The 14,358-nt window shown below is 45.9% G+C and overlaps 1 protein-coding gene and 1 long non-coding RNA gene across 9 annotated transcripts in view; one reads left to right on the top strand and one right to left on the bottom strand.

Moving 5' to 3' along the window:
• The window catches only part of MCF2L2 (MCF.2 cell line derived transforming sequence-like 2), a 233,300-nt gene that overhangs the window by 210,526 nt on the left and 8,416 nt on the right, over nucleotides 1-14,358 (top strand). For all 6 annotated transcript variants that reach the window (XM_081862125.1, XM_081862129.1, XM_081862126.1 and 3 more), the window contains 4 exons: nucleotides 6,689-6,778; nucleotides 7,893-7,964; nucleotides 10,096-10,182; nucleotides 13,235-13,353. In XM_081862125.1, coding sequence (XP_081718251.1) covers nucleotides 6,689-6,778; nucleotides 7,893-7,964; nucleotides 10,096-10,182; nucleotides 13,235-13,353 — 368 coding nt within the window. The remainder of the gene's footprint in view (nucleotides 1-6,688; nucleotides 6,779-7,892; nucleotides 7,965-10,095; nucleotides 10,183-13,234; nucleotides 13,354-14,358) is intronic.
• LOC309342385 overlaps nucleotides 10,415-14,358 on the bottom strand; it is a 37,385-nt gene continuing 33,441 nt past the window's right edge. For all 3 annotated transcript variants that reach the window (XR_014156757.1, XR_014156758.1, XR_014156759.1), the window contains 2 exons: nucleotides 12,561-13,345; nucleotides 10,415-12,197 (listed from right to left, as the gene is read on the bottom strand). This is a non-coding gene — a long non-coding RNA (uncharacterized lncRNA). The remainder of the gene's footprint in view (nucleotides 12,198-12,560; nucleotides 13,346-14,358) is intronic.

Below are 14,358 nucleotides of genomic sequence, written 5' to 3'. Positions count from 1 at the left end.
CGACTTGGATGGTTTGAAAAGATGATTAGATGAATTTAGGAGATGTAAGGCCTGTTGGGATGTTGGGAGGGAGACGGGGGCATCAGGCAGGCCCCCAGCTGGCTCCAGCTACTGGCCGGCAGCCGGGCGAACTCCAGTCTCCCTTGGAACAGCATCAATCAGCGACTCATAGCTTCAGAAGCCTTCAGAAACTTGAGCACGCTTTATCAGCAGAGTGAATAAATCTTCACAACAGAAGTGGCGGACAGAGACATGTGTAAACATTATTTACAGGTGTTTATTCAGCATAGTTCAGGAACAAAGGGAAAAACATGTCTGCTTCCCTTTGTGTCCAAGCACACAGCAATAGAGCAAAAGCAATATACAAACAGAAGGTCCCAGCAAGCCTGTGCTGGAAATAAACAGGCATGTGACACACAGCAGTCATGCCTGTTCTGTTTAAGGTGGAACGGAACTATATAATAGTGCCACTGTATTCTGCTCTGGTCAGACCTCACCTGGAGTACTGTGTCCAGTTCTGGGCACCACAGTTCAAGAAGGACACTGACAAACTGGAACGTGTCCAGAGGAGGGCAGCCAAAATGGTCAAAGGCCTGGAAACGATGCCTTATGAGGAACGGCTAAGGGAGCTGGGCATGTTTAGCCTGGAGAAGAGGAGGTTAAGGGGTGATATGATAGCCATGTTCAAATATATAAAAGGATGTCACATAGAGGAGGGAGAAAGGTTGTTTTCTGCTGCTCCAGAGAAGCGGACACGGAGCAATGGTTCCAAACTACAAGAAAGAAGATTCCAGCTAAACATTAGGAAGAACTTCCTGACAGTAAGAGCTGTTCGACAGTGGAATTTGCTGCCAAGGAGTGTGGTGGAGTCTCCTTCTTTGGAGGTCTTTAAGCAGCGGCTTGACAACCATATGTCAGGAGTGCTCTGATGGTGTTTCCTGTTTGGCAGGGGGTTGGACTCGATGGCCCTTGTGGTCTCTTCCAACTCTATGATTCTATGATTCTATGATTCTATATCCCAACATCCACCCGTGACTGTGAGCCACGATAGTCATGTTCCACCTTCACTGTCAGAGGCAATAAGCCTTTGAATACCTATAGCTGGAAATTGCAGGCAGAGTGTTACTGTGTTCAAGTCAGGGCCTACCTGTGAGCTTCCCACAGGCACCTGGTGGACCACTGTGAGAACAGGATGCTGGGTCCAGCAGGGCTGTTCTTATGTCCTGGAGATGTTCTAGAAACGGTTCAGAAAAAACTGGAGCTACTGCTGTGCGAGTCAAGACTAGAGCTTTTGTATTTGATCCACTTGCAAGCCGTACCCTGTGTTATATTAGCTGTGTACCCTAAAGCCCCAGTCCAGATTGGGACTCTGGCATGGGGGTAGTGGAGCTCTATGGAAAGGGCCTAGCTCCGTGGCAGAGCATCGGATTCACATGCAGAAGTTCCCTAGGTTCAATTCCTGGCATCTCCAGGGAAAACCCCCATCTGAAAGTCTGGAACATCACTGCCAATCAGGATGGACAATCCTGAGCCCAGGTGGACCACAGAATCTTAGAATTGTAGACTTGGAAGGGACCATGAGGAGCATCTAGTCCAACCCCCTGAAGTGTAGGAATCTCCACCCAACTTCTAGGAACGGTCTTGGTCAGTATGAACATAGCTTCCTGTGTTCCTAGTCTGTATTGGACTCCCTGTACCTCTAGTTTGTATATGGAGAGGAAGCTCATATTGATGCAAATGAGAGAGTCGTCATCGTCCCCCCCCCCCCCGATGCAAATCACAAATATGCAGGGGGGGGGGCTGATCCAGAATAAGACCCTCCCTCCGTCTCCCAGCTACCTAGCTAATCTAACACATCATTTTGCCCTAAAAGTGATGGCCCAGCCTCCATGGTGGCATTGCAAGGTACAATTGTGTGGCATTGTATGAGGTACACAACTTAGGGTCCATCTCAAGGCAGATGCAGGATCATATCTCCCAACATACTTTTTTTTTTTTAAAGCCTTAAGAACACCATTTAAGACTTAAGAGCACCATAAGAGGGCCTTCTCGGTAGTGGCGCCCGCCCTGTGGAACGCCCCCTCATCAGATGTCAAGGAAATAAACAACTATCTGACGTTTAGAAGACATCTGAAGACAGCCCTGTTTAGGGAAGTTTTTAATGACAGATGTTTTAATGTATTTTTAATCTTTTGTTGGAAGCTGCCTGGAGTGGCTGGAAAACCCAGCCAGATGGGTGGGGTATAAATTAATTATTAGTAGTATTATTAGTATTAGTATTATTAGTATTATTATTCCAACGGTAGGGGACAGAGACAGGCAGGCACAACACGGACATTTGCCTTCCTCTTATATGTGGCTATTAACAGCTTTTGGGGTCGGAGAGGGGTTGATTTCAGTCACAAAAAAGTCACAGGGGGTAGGGAGAGAATTAACCTCCTCTCTCAGACCTCTGATCGAAATGGATTTATTTAGAGGTGTGCCAGCTGAGGCCAATGTGAGTTGTGGTCCAGCAATATCTGAAAAGCACCAGGCTGTTGAAGGCAGATTTAGGACACTTTTAGCTGGCTTTTTGTGAAAATAAATTCCAGAGTGGGGAAATAAACGTGTGGCTAAAAAGGCATTGAGAGATCTAAGCATGGGATCTCCTGTGCTAGGCAAGGTCTGCAGCTCAGATGCTTCAGTGCTTCACTGGTGGTAGTGCAATATGCTACCCAAAATAAGAACTGAACCCCTGGGCCTCACTCTGTGGAACTTTGTCCAGCATAGTTACCTTGGGAGGCAAAACATGGTGGGTTTGTGCTGGAAGCTCACTGGACAGTAGATGAACGCAGGGCTCAGTGAAGGAGGACGGAGGGGAGACAGAAATAACTTGGCCTACATATTTTATTTTTAGAACTCTCTCTTGCCAAGGGCCTGTAATAAACCCCGAGCCAATTTCTATTTGGCCTTTCCAACATTCCAAACAGATACTAAATCCAGACCACTAGGTATAAACATGCATGTGGAGTGTATTCAAGATCTTGCATAGATACTGGGCTGGCACAATAACTCTTTTTAAGTTGCCAGTAAATATGAATCCTCGCGGTGGTACTGCGAAGATGTTCGTTTGCCGCGCTGCACAAGTCCTGCAGTTGATCAGCTTTTTCATGGAGCGTCTATGGACAAGGCTGTGATCAGGCGACCTGTCATTTAGACAGCCATAAAATACCTTTCAGCCTGGGGAACAGTGGTGTAGCGTGGGGGGTGTAGGGGGGCCCGGCCGCACCGGGCACAACATCTGGGGGTTAGGGTTAGGGGGCGCAAATCCATGGGTTAGGGGGCGCAGATCCATGGGTTAGGGGGTGCAAATCCATGGGTTAGGGGGCGCAAATTACTTGCCTTGCCCCGGGTGCTGACAACCCACGCTATGCCACTGCTGGGGAAGGTTGTCACCAGCTGAACTGAGTGCCTGCTCCATCTGCTGCCTGGGTACTAACTATTAATGAGCAATTTCAAGGCACCATTGCTCCCCCTCTTTAGGGTCTTTACCTTTAAACTGGACTGGATTGGCCAGCCCTTCTGGATTGGCCAGCCCTTCAAACCAAGAACTGTAAAGTAGGACAAAAGGCCATAGAGGCTGACATTTCAGTGACACAATAGGCCCTTCACCAGCAGAGATCAGCTGGGCTGAGTGGAGGGATGCCTTTGTATCATCCAAACCACGTCCAGGATTGCTCTGCCCAAACTTCTGGGAAACCACAACAACTAAACTGGCACGAAACTGATACAGATCTGTAGTGTAGGTAGGCCTGCTTTTGCTGATCACATTGATTTTGGAAAAAAAATGCTGATCACCCTCTAAAGATCCTGCTCAGAACTGATTTTGCAGGCTGACTGCTTTCAGACGTTCATTTTCTCTCTCACACATGCACGCACAAATAAATCATTAGAGTTTTCAGTACAGGCTTCTGCACCTGCTAGATTTTCAAACTCACAGCTCAGTGTGTTACAGCATAAAATTTGATAGTATCTTAACGCTCATGAGAAAATGGCTTGTTTAGAAATTTTAGATGTTTGAAGATGCACTGGTGGTAACAGGATCGCCTGCAATCGCATTGCATCCGATTCTCTTGTTAGTTTGTGCTTCATCAGCTTTGAAAGGCCAGAAAGCAAACATTCCCGCTGGCAAATTTTGAAACCTGCATGCAGCTGTGTTACAACATGTATCATCTTGGCTGTTGTGCTCATCTTCATATATTTAATAGGGCTTCACTCATGTTTAACACAAAGTTCTGCCTGCTGTGATCTCCTTTCAAATTGACCGTGCCTATGCAGATGGCACAAGTGCTGACTGTTTTCAGAAGTAATCTTTTACCGTGATTGCTACTCCTAGCACTTGTTTACATGGCCAGTTATTCTGAGAGATGAATCCAGCTCACTTCGATTGCAAAGCAAGGGCCATATCAGAGTTCAGGGATGGTTGTATGTGTAAAACAGAGCTCCGGATCATTCTGAGCACTCCTGATTCTGGTTGTGAAAAATGAGAGGAATTCGGGATTCAGTGACCTGTTAATGACTTGGCATTGGATGAAACCTGGAACCATTTACCCAAATGGTCCAGATGTTGTTGGGTTACAACTCCCATCATCCACTGACCATGCAGATTGGAATGGGGAGTCCAACTAAACATCTGGAGAACCTCAGGTCCCCCTTCCTGCCCTACATGAACTGAAATGCAACTCTCCTACAAAACATGAGCACCTCCAACTTTTGTGAGGCAGTTCTCCAACCCCAAAAATAGGTATGGAAAGTCATATACGAGGGGGAAAGATGTACGTTAGTGAAAGTTAGAGATTGTGTTCAAAGTAGTGCTAAGGAGATTGTTCTGTTGGCCCAAGTGTCTCTGCTTGCCCAGTGGAATAATCTCCCCTCTCCTCATAAGAATAGCTGCATCAGGCCAGTGGCCCATCTAGCCTAGCATCCTGTTCTCACAGTAGCCAACCAGATGCCTGTCGGAAACCAGCAAAGCAGAACATAAGCACAACGGCCCTCTCCCTTCCTGTGATTTCCAGAAACTGGTATCTGGAAGCATTGCTGCCTCCAACTGGGGAAATAGAGCAGAGCCATCATGGCTACTTGCTATGAAAGCCCTTTCCTCCTCCACGAATTTGTCTAATCCTTTTTAAAAACTAAAATATACTCAGAGTCGAGAGTGGATTTCATGCTCTTTATTCAGCTCATAGTGGTGAGGAGGAATGGAAGTTTCCCCAGAATATCTGCTTTATAGACATTATTTACACAATGGGCTCCACGTGAATGGCTAATTCTGGGATTCTCCTGTAGGCTAATCAGGTTGCAGATTCACTTCCACCTGGAGCTGGATTGGGTTGCTCTTGTGGACCAAACAGACTGCTGCATTCTGAATCCTATTGTCCTAGGGCCAATCAGACTGCTGCATTCTGAATCCTATTGTTCTAGGACCAATCAGACTGCTGCATTTTGGATCCTATTCAACTCAGGACATAACAAAAACCATCCAAGTTGATGGTCATCACTGCCTCTTGTAAGAGCGAATTTCATAGCATGACTGTGTGCTGGGCGAAGAAGTACTTTTAAAAATCTGCCGTAACTATTTCAACGTGGATGTCTGCGAGTTCTAGTGTTTTGAGAGAGGGAGCAACCCTTTTTCTCTATCTACTTTCTCCACGCCAGGCGTAATTTCATACAATCATGTCACCTCTTCCTTGCCTTTTCTCTAAACTGAAAAGTCACGATCCCTGCAGCCTTTCTTCCTAGGGGAATAATCCCATCCCTCTGATGCCCACCTTCCGCTGCCATGCAGGGTTCTCCCAACCCTCTGGAACAGATCTGGGGAGGGTGTTTAGGGCACGTGCAGGGCTAGGAGAGGGACAAGTCCCTTTGGAAAACGAGTCATTCCGCTTGCTCCCACCTGTTGAAATATTCAGTTGAATATGACCCAGTGTGTGTATAAAAGCCTTGTATTCAGGAACGATGCTTGCAAAACTGCGAATATCAAGACAAAGTTGCAAACAAAAATGTATATGTTAGGAGAAATGCACACAAAACTGCACTCAGAGTTTTGTTTGGACTTTTTCTTTTATAATGGACAATTACGCGGAAATGGGTCAAACTAAAGGATAGAAAAATTAGAAAAGGAAAGAAACCAAAACGAACAGATTCATTCATCTCCGTACACACAGTGTGTGCCAGTAATTGCGCGAGAAAACGGTCGTTTCTGTTATCCTGGCTAGTGGATAGGAATTTACACACCCAGCCGCTTTAGCACCTCATTAGAAATCTCAGGAAACGAAAGAGTTGCAACATTTGGCAGAGCAGCTGATCAGTTTACCAAATGACCACAAGCAAACGGTGGCAAGTTACCACTTTGTCTTTCTGTATCTGGTCATTAATAGGCCATTGATGACCTCCTGCATTCCTCCATGGCAAACCAGGGGGTGGGGTTAGAACCCCCAGGGACTCATTGGCCACGTAGACAATGCATGTTTTAATACAACAAGCCCTGAACAGAACTGTGATACGGTTTGCTGCAGTTTTCCATGGAAACAAGCTACCTTTCTCCAGCCTTCTCCTAGTTGTTGTTGTTGTTCTCCTCCTTCCTCCTCGTTTGCTTGCTCGCTTGCTCACTTCTAACCCTTCCTTGACCTGACTCTATCTGTCCTCCCAGATCCAGAATCTAAAGAGAGAGATGTAACCCGCCGCTTTTCCCTAGCTTCCTCCATCAGCACCACAACTAACACATCTGCTCTAACCAAAGGTACAGTCCCATTAACACTTCGCCGCCTTCCTTCCTCTGCCGGCTGGTGCAGGCGCTTGGAAACCCTTGCAAGCCTGAACCTGTGGTGTGCTCTGCAAGGCAAAGAGTAGAAAGGGTGAGGTACACGACCCCCTCCAAACATTGTGCGCTATGGAATCAGAACGGTTCAGTCTCTCGGTACAAACAGACAGGCATAATTTCAAAGCCTGCCTGGTGCAGAAATGCACTCAACTGTGCTATCGTCTCACCTGGACTGAGCTCTTTGGGGGGGGGGGGGAAGAACCCCTTTTCTGGTTTGGAGCAGAAAGTGAATGTGAACACTGCTGATTGGTCAGCTTTTGTGTCAATCATGAAGTGACCCTCCTTTCAGAATAGGGCTTTGCTCAGCACTGATTGGCTGTCTCCTGAGTCCCTATGCTGACTTATAACTGTGTTTCAAAGGGGGTGGGTGGGAGATTAATGATAATGATAATGATAATAGAGAGGGGGGGGCGAAGGTTATGTTCTTTTGCTTCTCACTATGGAATGCTTTTTGGTTATTGCAGCATATCAGATGTTATTTTGGGATGGATTTCCATAAAGTTGTTTCAAGATAGAAAAGTTATTTCAGTGAAATCAACACTGAACAAACCTGAGTAGATAAAAATAATATTACGGTGGGGAAATGTAACATTTGTCAACTTGAGTTCTTTTCAAAACCATAGTAGACACCCTTGCTGGGTTGTTGCCTATGGTCAGAGAGAATGAATTGTAATCATGCTCAGATAGGTGTGTATAGTTTTCACGTTAACACAAACTCATCTCTGTGGGCATCATATATGCATTAGGAGTGGTAATACAAGTCCATTATTGGGGGGGGGGCGGGGGCTCTCTGCTTTCCTTCAGAATCACAGTTATTTAAAAAAGCAAGGTTTTTGTGCTTTTGTTGCAAATCACAAGTATGTCCCCCCCCCACCTCTTGACAAGCTGACTTTAAAAAACTTTAGGATTGTGTTGTAGGCTAAGATAAGCTAACCATTGGCCTCTGCTGCAAATCCTGTTCTTTTCCATGACAAGAGAGCCAGGTGAACCTCTAACTATATTTTGATTCTTGTTATCTGCAAACTCCACACAGGTCCCCTTGTTCCTGCAGTTAAAGTCAAGAGGCATGAAATTAAAAGCGATCCAACTCCTCTGGGTTTCGAAGGTACTTGATGCATGGACCATTTTGGTGACAGTCCCTTGATTATCCTTCATGGAATGCCTATACTTTCATCATCACCGGCATATGACATATGAGAGAGTTTGTAAGGACTCTCGAGTCAACATATCAGCCCATTTTTCTGGTTTCGGAATTAATCATCCTTTCCTGCCTGCCAAGTTCCAGTTAGGGCATATTGGAGGCTGAAACGAAGAGAATGAGAAAGCCAACTCGACACGCTCTCTTCCCTCTCAGACACACAATGCTTCCGATGGCTATTGGGATATTTAATAATAATAATAATAATAATAATAATAATAATAATAATAATAATAATAATTTATACCCTGCCCATCTGGCTGGGTTTCCCCAGCCACTCTGGGCGGCTTGAATATTAAAATGATTCATCCAGTATTAAAAGCTCCCCTAAACAGGGCTGCCTTCAGATGTTTCCCACAAACCACAGGATTGCAGGGTTAAACCACTGTTTTCCATTTCCCTTCTTATGCAGATTGAGTGCGGAAGCTCAAGAGTCTCAGATGTGCATTTGATTTTAAAACTGGCCCCTTTCTGTACTATATATTCACAATGGTCCCAATCCTGCTAAACGGTACTCATAGCATCATTGGTGAAAACAACAGCTGTGGGCTTGGCGCAGTCCATTTACGTCTGTGGCCATTTTTTCATTGCTGCATCAATTTCTTCTGTTCCATTATTTCTCTCTTGAAAGCATGTCCCGCAATTGTCTCGTGAGTTTGCTGTTGGTCGTGTTTAGATGGTTCCTTTGTCCTTTGCTGCATGCCGGTGTAAGCTAGACCACTTTTTCACCTCTACCTTCTTTCCTTTATTAAACGGCTCTAAAATGAGCATCACTCTGGTATCAACGGTACTCTGCATGCACCCTCCATCACGTAACATCGATGAATGGTCTCCTCGTCTGCTTGGCCTACCCCTTTTATGCCAGGGGAGGCAAAAGCAGTGGGCACCCTTCTTTCAGCACATGCCATGTAGGTAATTAATCCAGACCTGAATCTGGACTACCAAACAAGGTTAAAGTTTTCTGTTCCCTTGGGAAAGAGGGGTGGGGTTCTCCCATTGCATTGGGCTAACGTCATGGGCAGCCAGGCTTCCACTGTGATGTTTTAGGCAAATCTGGGGCGCCCTGTTTTCTTTCTGGATCATGCCCTCTGTTAGCATGGTGAGCTGGCCATAAAAGAAGGCCTAGTTACTTTGGGATTCCCAAAGTTGCAGAAATCCATCCGATTGCACCACCACAGGCAGATACTTAGGGCAAAGGCAGGCACATAATATTATGAATGGTGGAGGTAGCTTGTAAGTGCTGTTACTGCCATCTAAACCCAGGCATATTTGTTTCTGTCCTGTGGCAAGCTCTGAAGAGACCTGTCTGAACCAGGGAAAAGCTGGGTGTGGTGAGCTCTGACTGGTTAGCACCAATGATACCATCAACACCCACTGCAGCAGTCTTGCAAGCGATGTTTAAATGCTTGCAATTTTGTTTTAATTAGGCAATGAATGAATGTATCTATGAGCAGATGCACATGCAAATTAAAAATGCAAATTAAAAGGTTTGCAGGCTTATCTGATGCACAGCTGGTTCTCCTTGCCGTGATTTGCCAATCCAGTTTGTTGGTGAGGTATTCCTGCAGCACAAGTTGCAAAATCAGGTTAACACCGTAAGTGAAGAACCTGGTAGGAAGTTGCCTTACAGTGAGTCAGACCATTGGTGCACGTAGCTCAGTAATGTCTACACAGACTGGCAGTGGCTCTTCAAGTTTTCAGGCAGGGGTCTCTTTCTGAATCCTACCTGGAGATGCCAGGGACCGTCTGCCTCTCAGCTATGGCCCATCCTTGTGGTGCTCATCCTTCGAACGCTGCATCCGCCTTCATCCTCAGCAGCAAAATCCTGCGTATGTCTAGTCAGAGTAAATGTGTATGAGTGCAGGCCTTGACAGGAGAGCTGGTCCCAATTTCAGGTTAATCCAAAGGGACAATCTTGCGTACATAGCGTCAATCGCATTACTAGCAAGGAAAATCTTCTGGGTGGGGTTGCATGTTTGGCCTGACATTTCTGAGATCACAACTAGCACCCAAACAAACCCCCTACTTCCTGTCACAGATGCCTTTGAATGCAACCTCTTGGCTCAAGCTAAATGCAGCGCCGTTCGCTCTACGAGGCCAGTCCCTAGATCTGCTTCACAGACAGGTAAATAGGAATCAAAATGTGTTTTGAGATGCAGTGCCTGTGCTGCTCAGAGCATATCTGAAGACAAAGGGCACTACTAGTATGTACTGTGGGTTTTTCCTGTGCACAGCTCTGCCAAAATGAATGGGAGCCTGTTGCTAAATGAATGGGAGCTTACACGGTCTAGTGTGATGCCCAAGCATTTCACTGAGGCTTGCTGATGTGTTGTGCCTGAATTTTTTTTTTTTAATTAAAAAAAATACTTGCTTCCAGCTGAGAGTGGGATTCTTTGCACCATCCTCATTAGTTTTATTTTGCTTCTGCTTATCCTTTGTTCACCCTTGTACCTCCCTCTTTCTGCTCCCTTTCCCCCCCTTATTGTTGGCATCCGTCTGTCTTGAGAGAAAATGGGGGTGAAATCTACACACATCTCAATGTAGGTTGTAAATCGCCTCACCCCCTCCATACCCAGCTGATCACTGCATCCCACAGGACAGAGCACTTTGCAGGTATCATCCTATCATGAAGTGCGCTTATTACATTGTCAGAATTGAGCCATTAGTGTGGCTTCACCTACCCTGTGGAACTACCCACCACTGCATATCAGACAGGCACCTTATCTGATGTCTTCCTAGCACCTGCAGAAGATGCTCATCTTTCATCAAGCCTCGTAAAATCTCTGCCTCGTGTTTCTTTCTTGGATAGAGGTTGATTTTATGCATGCGCTGCTATCGTTAAACATTGGTTTTCCATATGCAGTTGTTTTAACTGTTTTTTAATATAACGTATGTAACTGTTTTATATACAGCAGGCCCAAAACTTGTACGCTGTTTACTTACATGATATCAGCCTTGTGCACTTCATAGAAAAATAAAGAAATAAACAGAAAGAGGACGGGAGGCTGGGTAAAAACCCATCAGAGGGGGCTATGCCTGATAAGCGAGGTGGAGGATTTTAATACTCTTTCTGCAACAGGAAAACCCAGTGTGGAAAGAGCTTCTTAAGCCCTCTGCCTTGCTTACTGGCCTCTAGGAAGGTTGTGTGAGGCTTAGTGTGCCTTTGGACAGATAAGGATGGTTGCACAAATGTGTGAATGATTTGGGGGTGGGGTGGGGTCTTCCTGACTTTGTGCAGTTTTGCCTTTGTGAGCGGACCCCCAGAACATAACCCCTGGGTGAGTTTCGGGCCTACTGTATGTTATTGCAAATTGCTTTCAGGTGCCTTATAGGAAGCAATTTATAAATGATGTTTAATGATGCTGATGTCTTCTTCAGAGGAGGGAGCCATACAGTGAAGGCTGGTCCTCCTTCTTTTTTACAACTAGTCCAGAGTGTGACCCTGGCTTTCAGTTTCATCCTCTGTAGCGTCAGTGTTGCCAATCTTCCACAATATGGCACCCTGTGCTAGGTCAACATTTGGTGCCCCCAAATGGATCTTCTCCCACTATGGATCTTCTAAATTTTGCACCCCCTCAGCTTGGCACCCACACTGCCTTAAATCTGATGCTGGTGTTGCTACTGAAGAACTCTGCAGGGAGGAGGGTGGAAGCAAAATTAGAATTACGAGGCTCTGCCTATCATGGGCTCTGGCTCCACCTACTGGTGGGCTCCCTGCTTTCCACCCCATCAGCCACCATAGGTTACTTATGTTCCTCTGTAAGACAGTATGCTCCTCATGATGCTAGCTAAATTATCATGAAAACGAACTTTCATTATTTGCTCTGCTGGAAAAATGTAAATCCACAGGGCTGGGTCTTACCAAGCTTGGAAACCAGCATATAATTTGATCCTGAAACATTGTGAGACAGATTTTAGAGATGTATGTTGAAATGCAGATTTTGAAGGCAAGTTCCCACTCGCTTTTTAGGTGGGGTGTTGTTGTTTTGAACTAAATTGTTTTAAGCATCTGCACCACTCCAGTCAGTCCCACAACTTAGCTTTGCTTCTCCGAGGGCCAAATTTCACACGCTGCTCCCGTCAGGATAGGGAGCAGGGAGATAGAAATCCAATTCAATGCTCATTTAAGGGCAAAATTACCTAAGTCATAGGGGCGTGGGTGGCACTGTGAGTTAAACCACAAAGCCTAGGACTTGCCAATCAGAAGGTTGGTGGTTCGAATCCCCGTGACGGGGTGAGCTCCCGTTGCTCGGTCCCTGCTCCTGCCAACCTAGCAGTTCAAAAGCACGTCAAAGTATAAGTAGATAAATGATACCACTCCGGCGGGAAGGCAAACGGCATTTCCATGCGCTGCTCTGGTTTGCCAGAAGCAGCTTAGTCATGTTGGCCACATGACCCGTAAGCTGTACGCCGGCTCCCTTGGCCAATAAAGCAAGATGAGCGCCGCAACCCCAGAGCCAGTCACGGCTGGACCTAACGGTCAGGGATCCCTTTACCTTTTACCTAAGTCATACATTCCCCCCAAAATGCATGAACCAAAACGCAAATACATGAGCCTCTGAATTCGCACTTCTCCGAACTTCACAGCACAGTTCTTCAGCTAAATAAAGTATATACTAGAGTAAAATGTGGGTAAAATGCATATAATGGTGAAAAGAACATACAAAAATATTAGTGAGTTTTTTAAAAAATGTGTATATTAGGAGGGATTGGCACTAAAATGCTGAACGATATCCATGATGGCTTTAAATAAAATGTCACCAATTGATATGGAAATGTGCAGTCCTGGTCTGGCAGTTGGCGGTTCCCTATGCCTTAGTCCTTATTTGTCAAGATCAGATGAGATTTTAACTGGGTGCTTCTTGAGGCCAGTGAGTGGAAGCCACAATGCTGAATGCCCAGGCCTCACCACCGTGCTTCACTTCCAATAACCCTTTGTATCCACTTGGCCTCCCTTGCAGGTTAGGTTTGAAGCTCTGCTGATGCTCCAAGCGAGCTTCTTGGAAGAAGGGATGTGACGCAGATGCAATAAATTAACCTCTTTGAGTGGGTCTCCTCCGGTAGAGAGCTGCTCATTTCTTTTTTAAAAGGCTGGATTTTCACGCTGTGCAGTGCCATCAATATTCCGTCTAAAGTATGCCCGCTGCTGATGCCAAGCGCTCTCCTTCTTTGCAAAGGTTGGCCCAGCAGGCAGATGCCGTCGCTTGATACGTTTGAGGATTTTGAAGCCATCCCATCCAGCGCTGAAGAACTCTCCAACTCTTCGGATATGGAGGAAGAAAGCCAGCCTAACAACGTAGGTAACACCTTCCAGAGCTTCGTAATGCTCTCATTAAGCTTAGCTCAAGCTGGGCGTAAATGCAGCAGGAAATGCAGTTTTGCATTTCCCTGAACTATGGGAATGTTTCAGAACAAGACAAGGGACAGTCTCCAAGTAGCCCTTTGTAGGCATCCTATCAGTGCAAGGATTCCTGATTGCACAAGGAAACATTTACCCCCCCACCCTAAATCTGTTCTAGAGATTACCCCAACCATCTAGAGCAGGCATAGGCAACCTCGGCCCTCCAGATGTTTTGGGACTACAACTCCCATGATCCCTAACAGGACCAGTTGTCAGGGATGATGGGAATTGTAGTCCCAAAACATCTGGAGGGCCAAGGTTGCCTATGCCTGATCTAGAGATTTGGGGAGGGTATGGGGCATATGAGGGGTGGGGGAATTCCTGTCCTGCAAACAGAAATCCTTATGGGACATGTTGGTTGAATACCACCCATGGCATTGGGTTGGGTGGGTTCTTAGGGTACCAGCAATATTTGGCTATCAACTTGTGCAGTTTTCTTAAATCCTCCCTATAGTTGTTATTGTTGTTTCTCAGGCTGGACAGTAGGTGAGGAGATAATGTGGGTTCTGTCTATCTAATTACTTTGATTTATAACTTATTCCACATTGTGGGATCAGTGTGCGGACCAGCTTTGCATGTTCTGCAGCTGCACCACACAGGTGGAGAAATACTAAAGTTAGCATTCAGCACCCTCAGGTCCTCTGATTCTTGTTAGTTAAAAACCCACAGTTTCTAATCTACAAGGCCTAGGTCAGCTTTTTCTGACCTGATGCCCTCCAGATGTTTTAGACTACAATTCAAGATGTTTTAGACTACAGTTCAAGAAGGACACTGACAAACTGGAACGTGTCCAGAGGAGGGCAACCAAAATGGTCAAAGGCCTGGAAACGATGCCTTATGAAGAACGGCTAAGGGAGCTGGGCATGTTTAGCCTGGAGAAGAGGAGGTTAAGGGGTGATA

This window comes from Podarcis erhardii (assembly GCF_964252035.2).
Source record: "Podarcis erhardii genome assembly, chromosome: 5".
In the NCBI taxonomy this organism is placed as follows: Eukaryota; Metazoa; Chordata; class Lepidosauria; order Squamata; family Lacertidae; genus Podarcis; species Podarcis erhardii.
The sequence above is the reverse complement of the archived record's forward strand: the minus strand, read 5'-3'. Positions and strand labels throughout refer to the sequence as shown.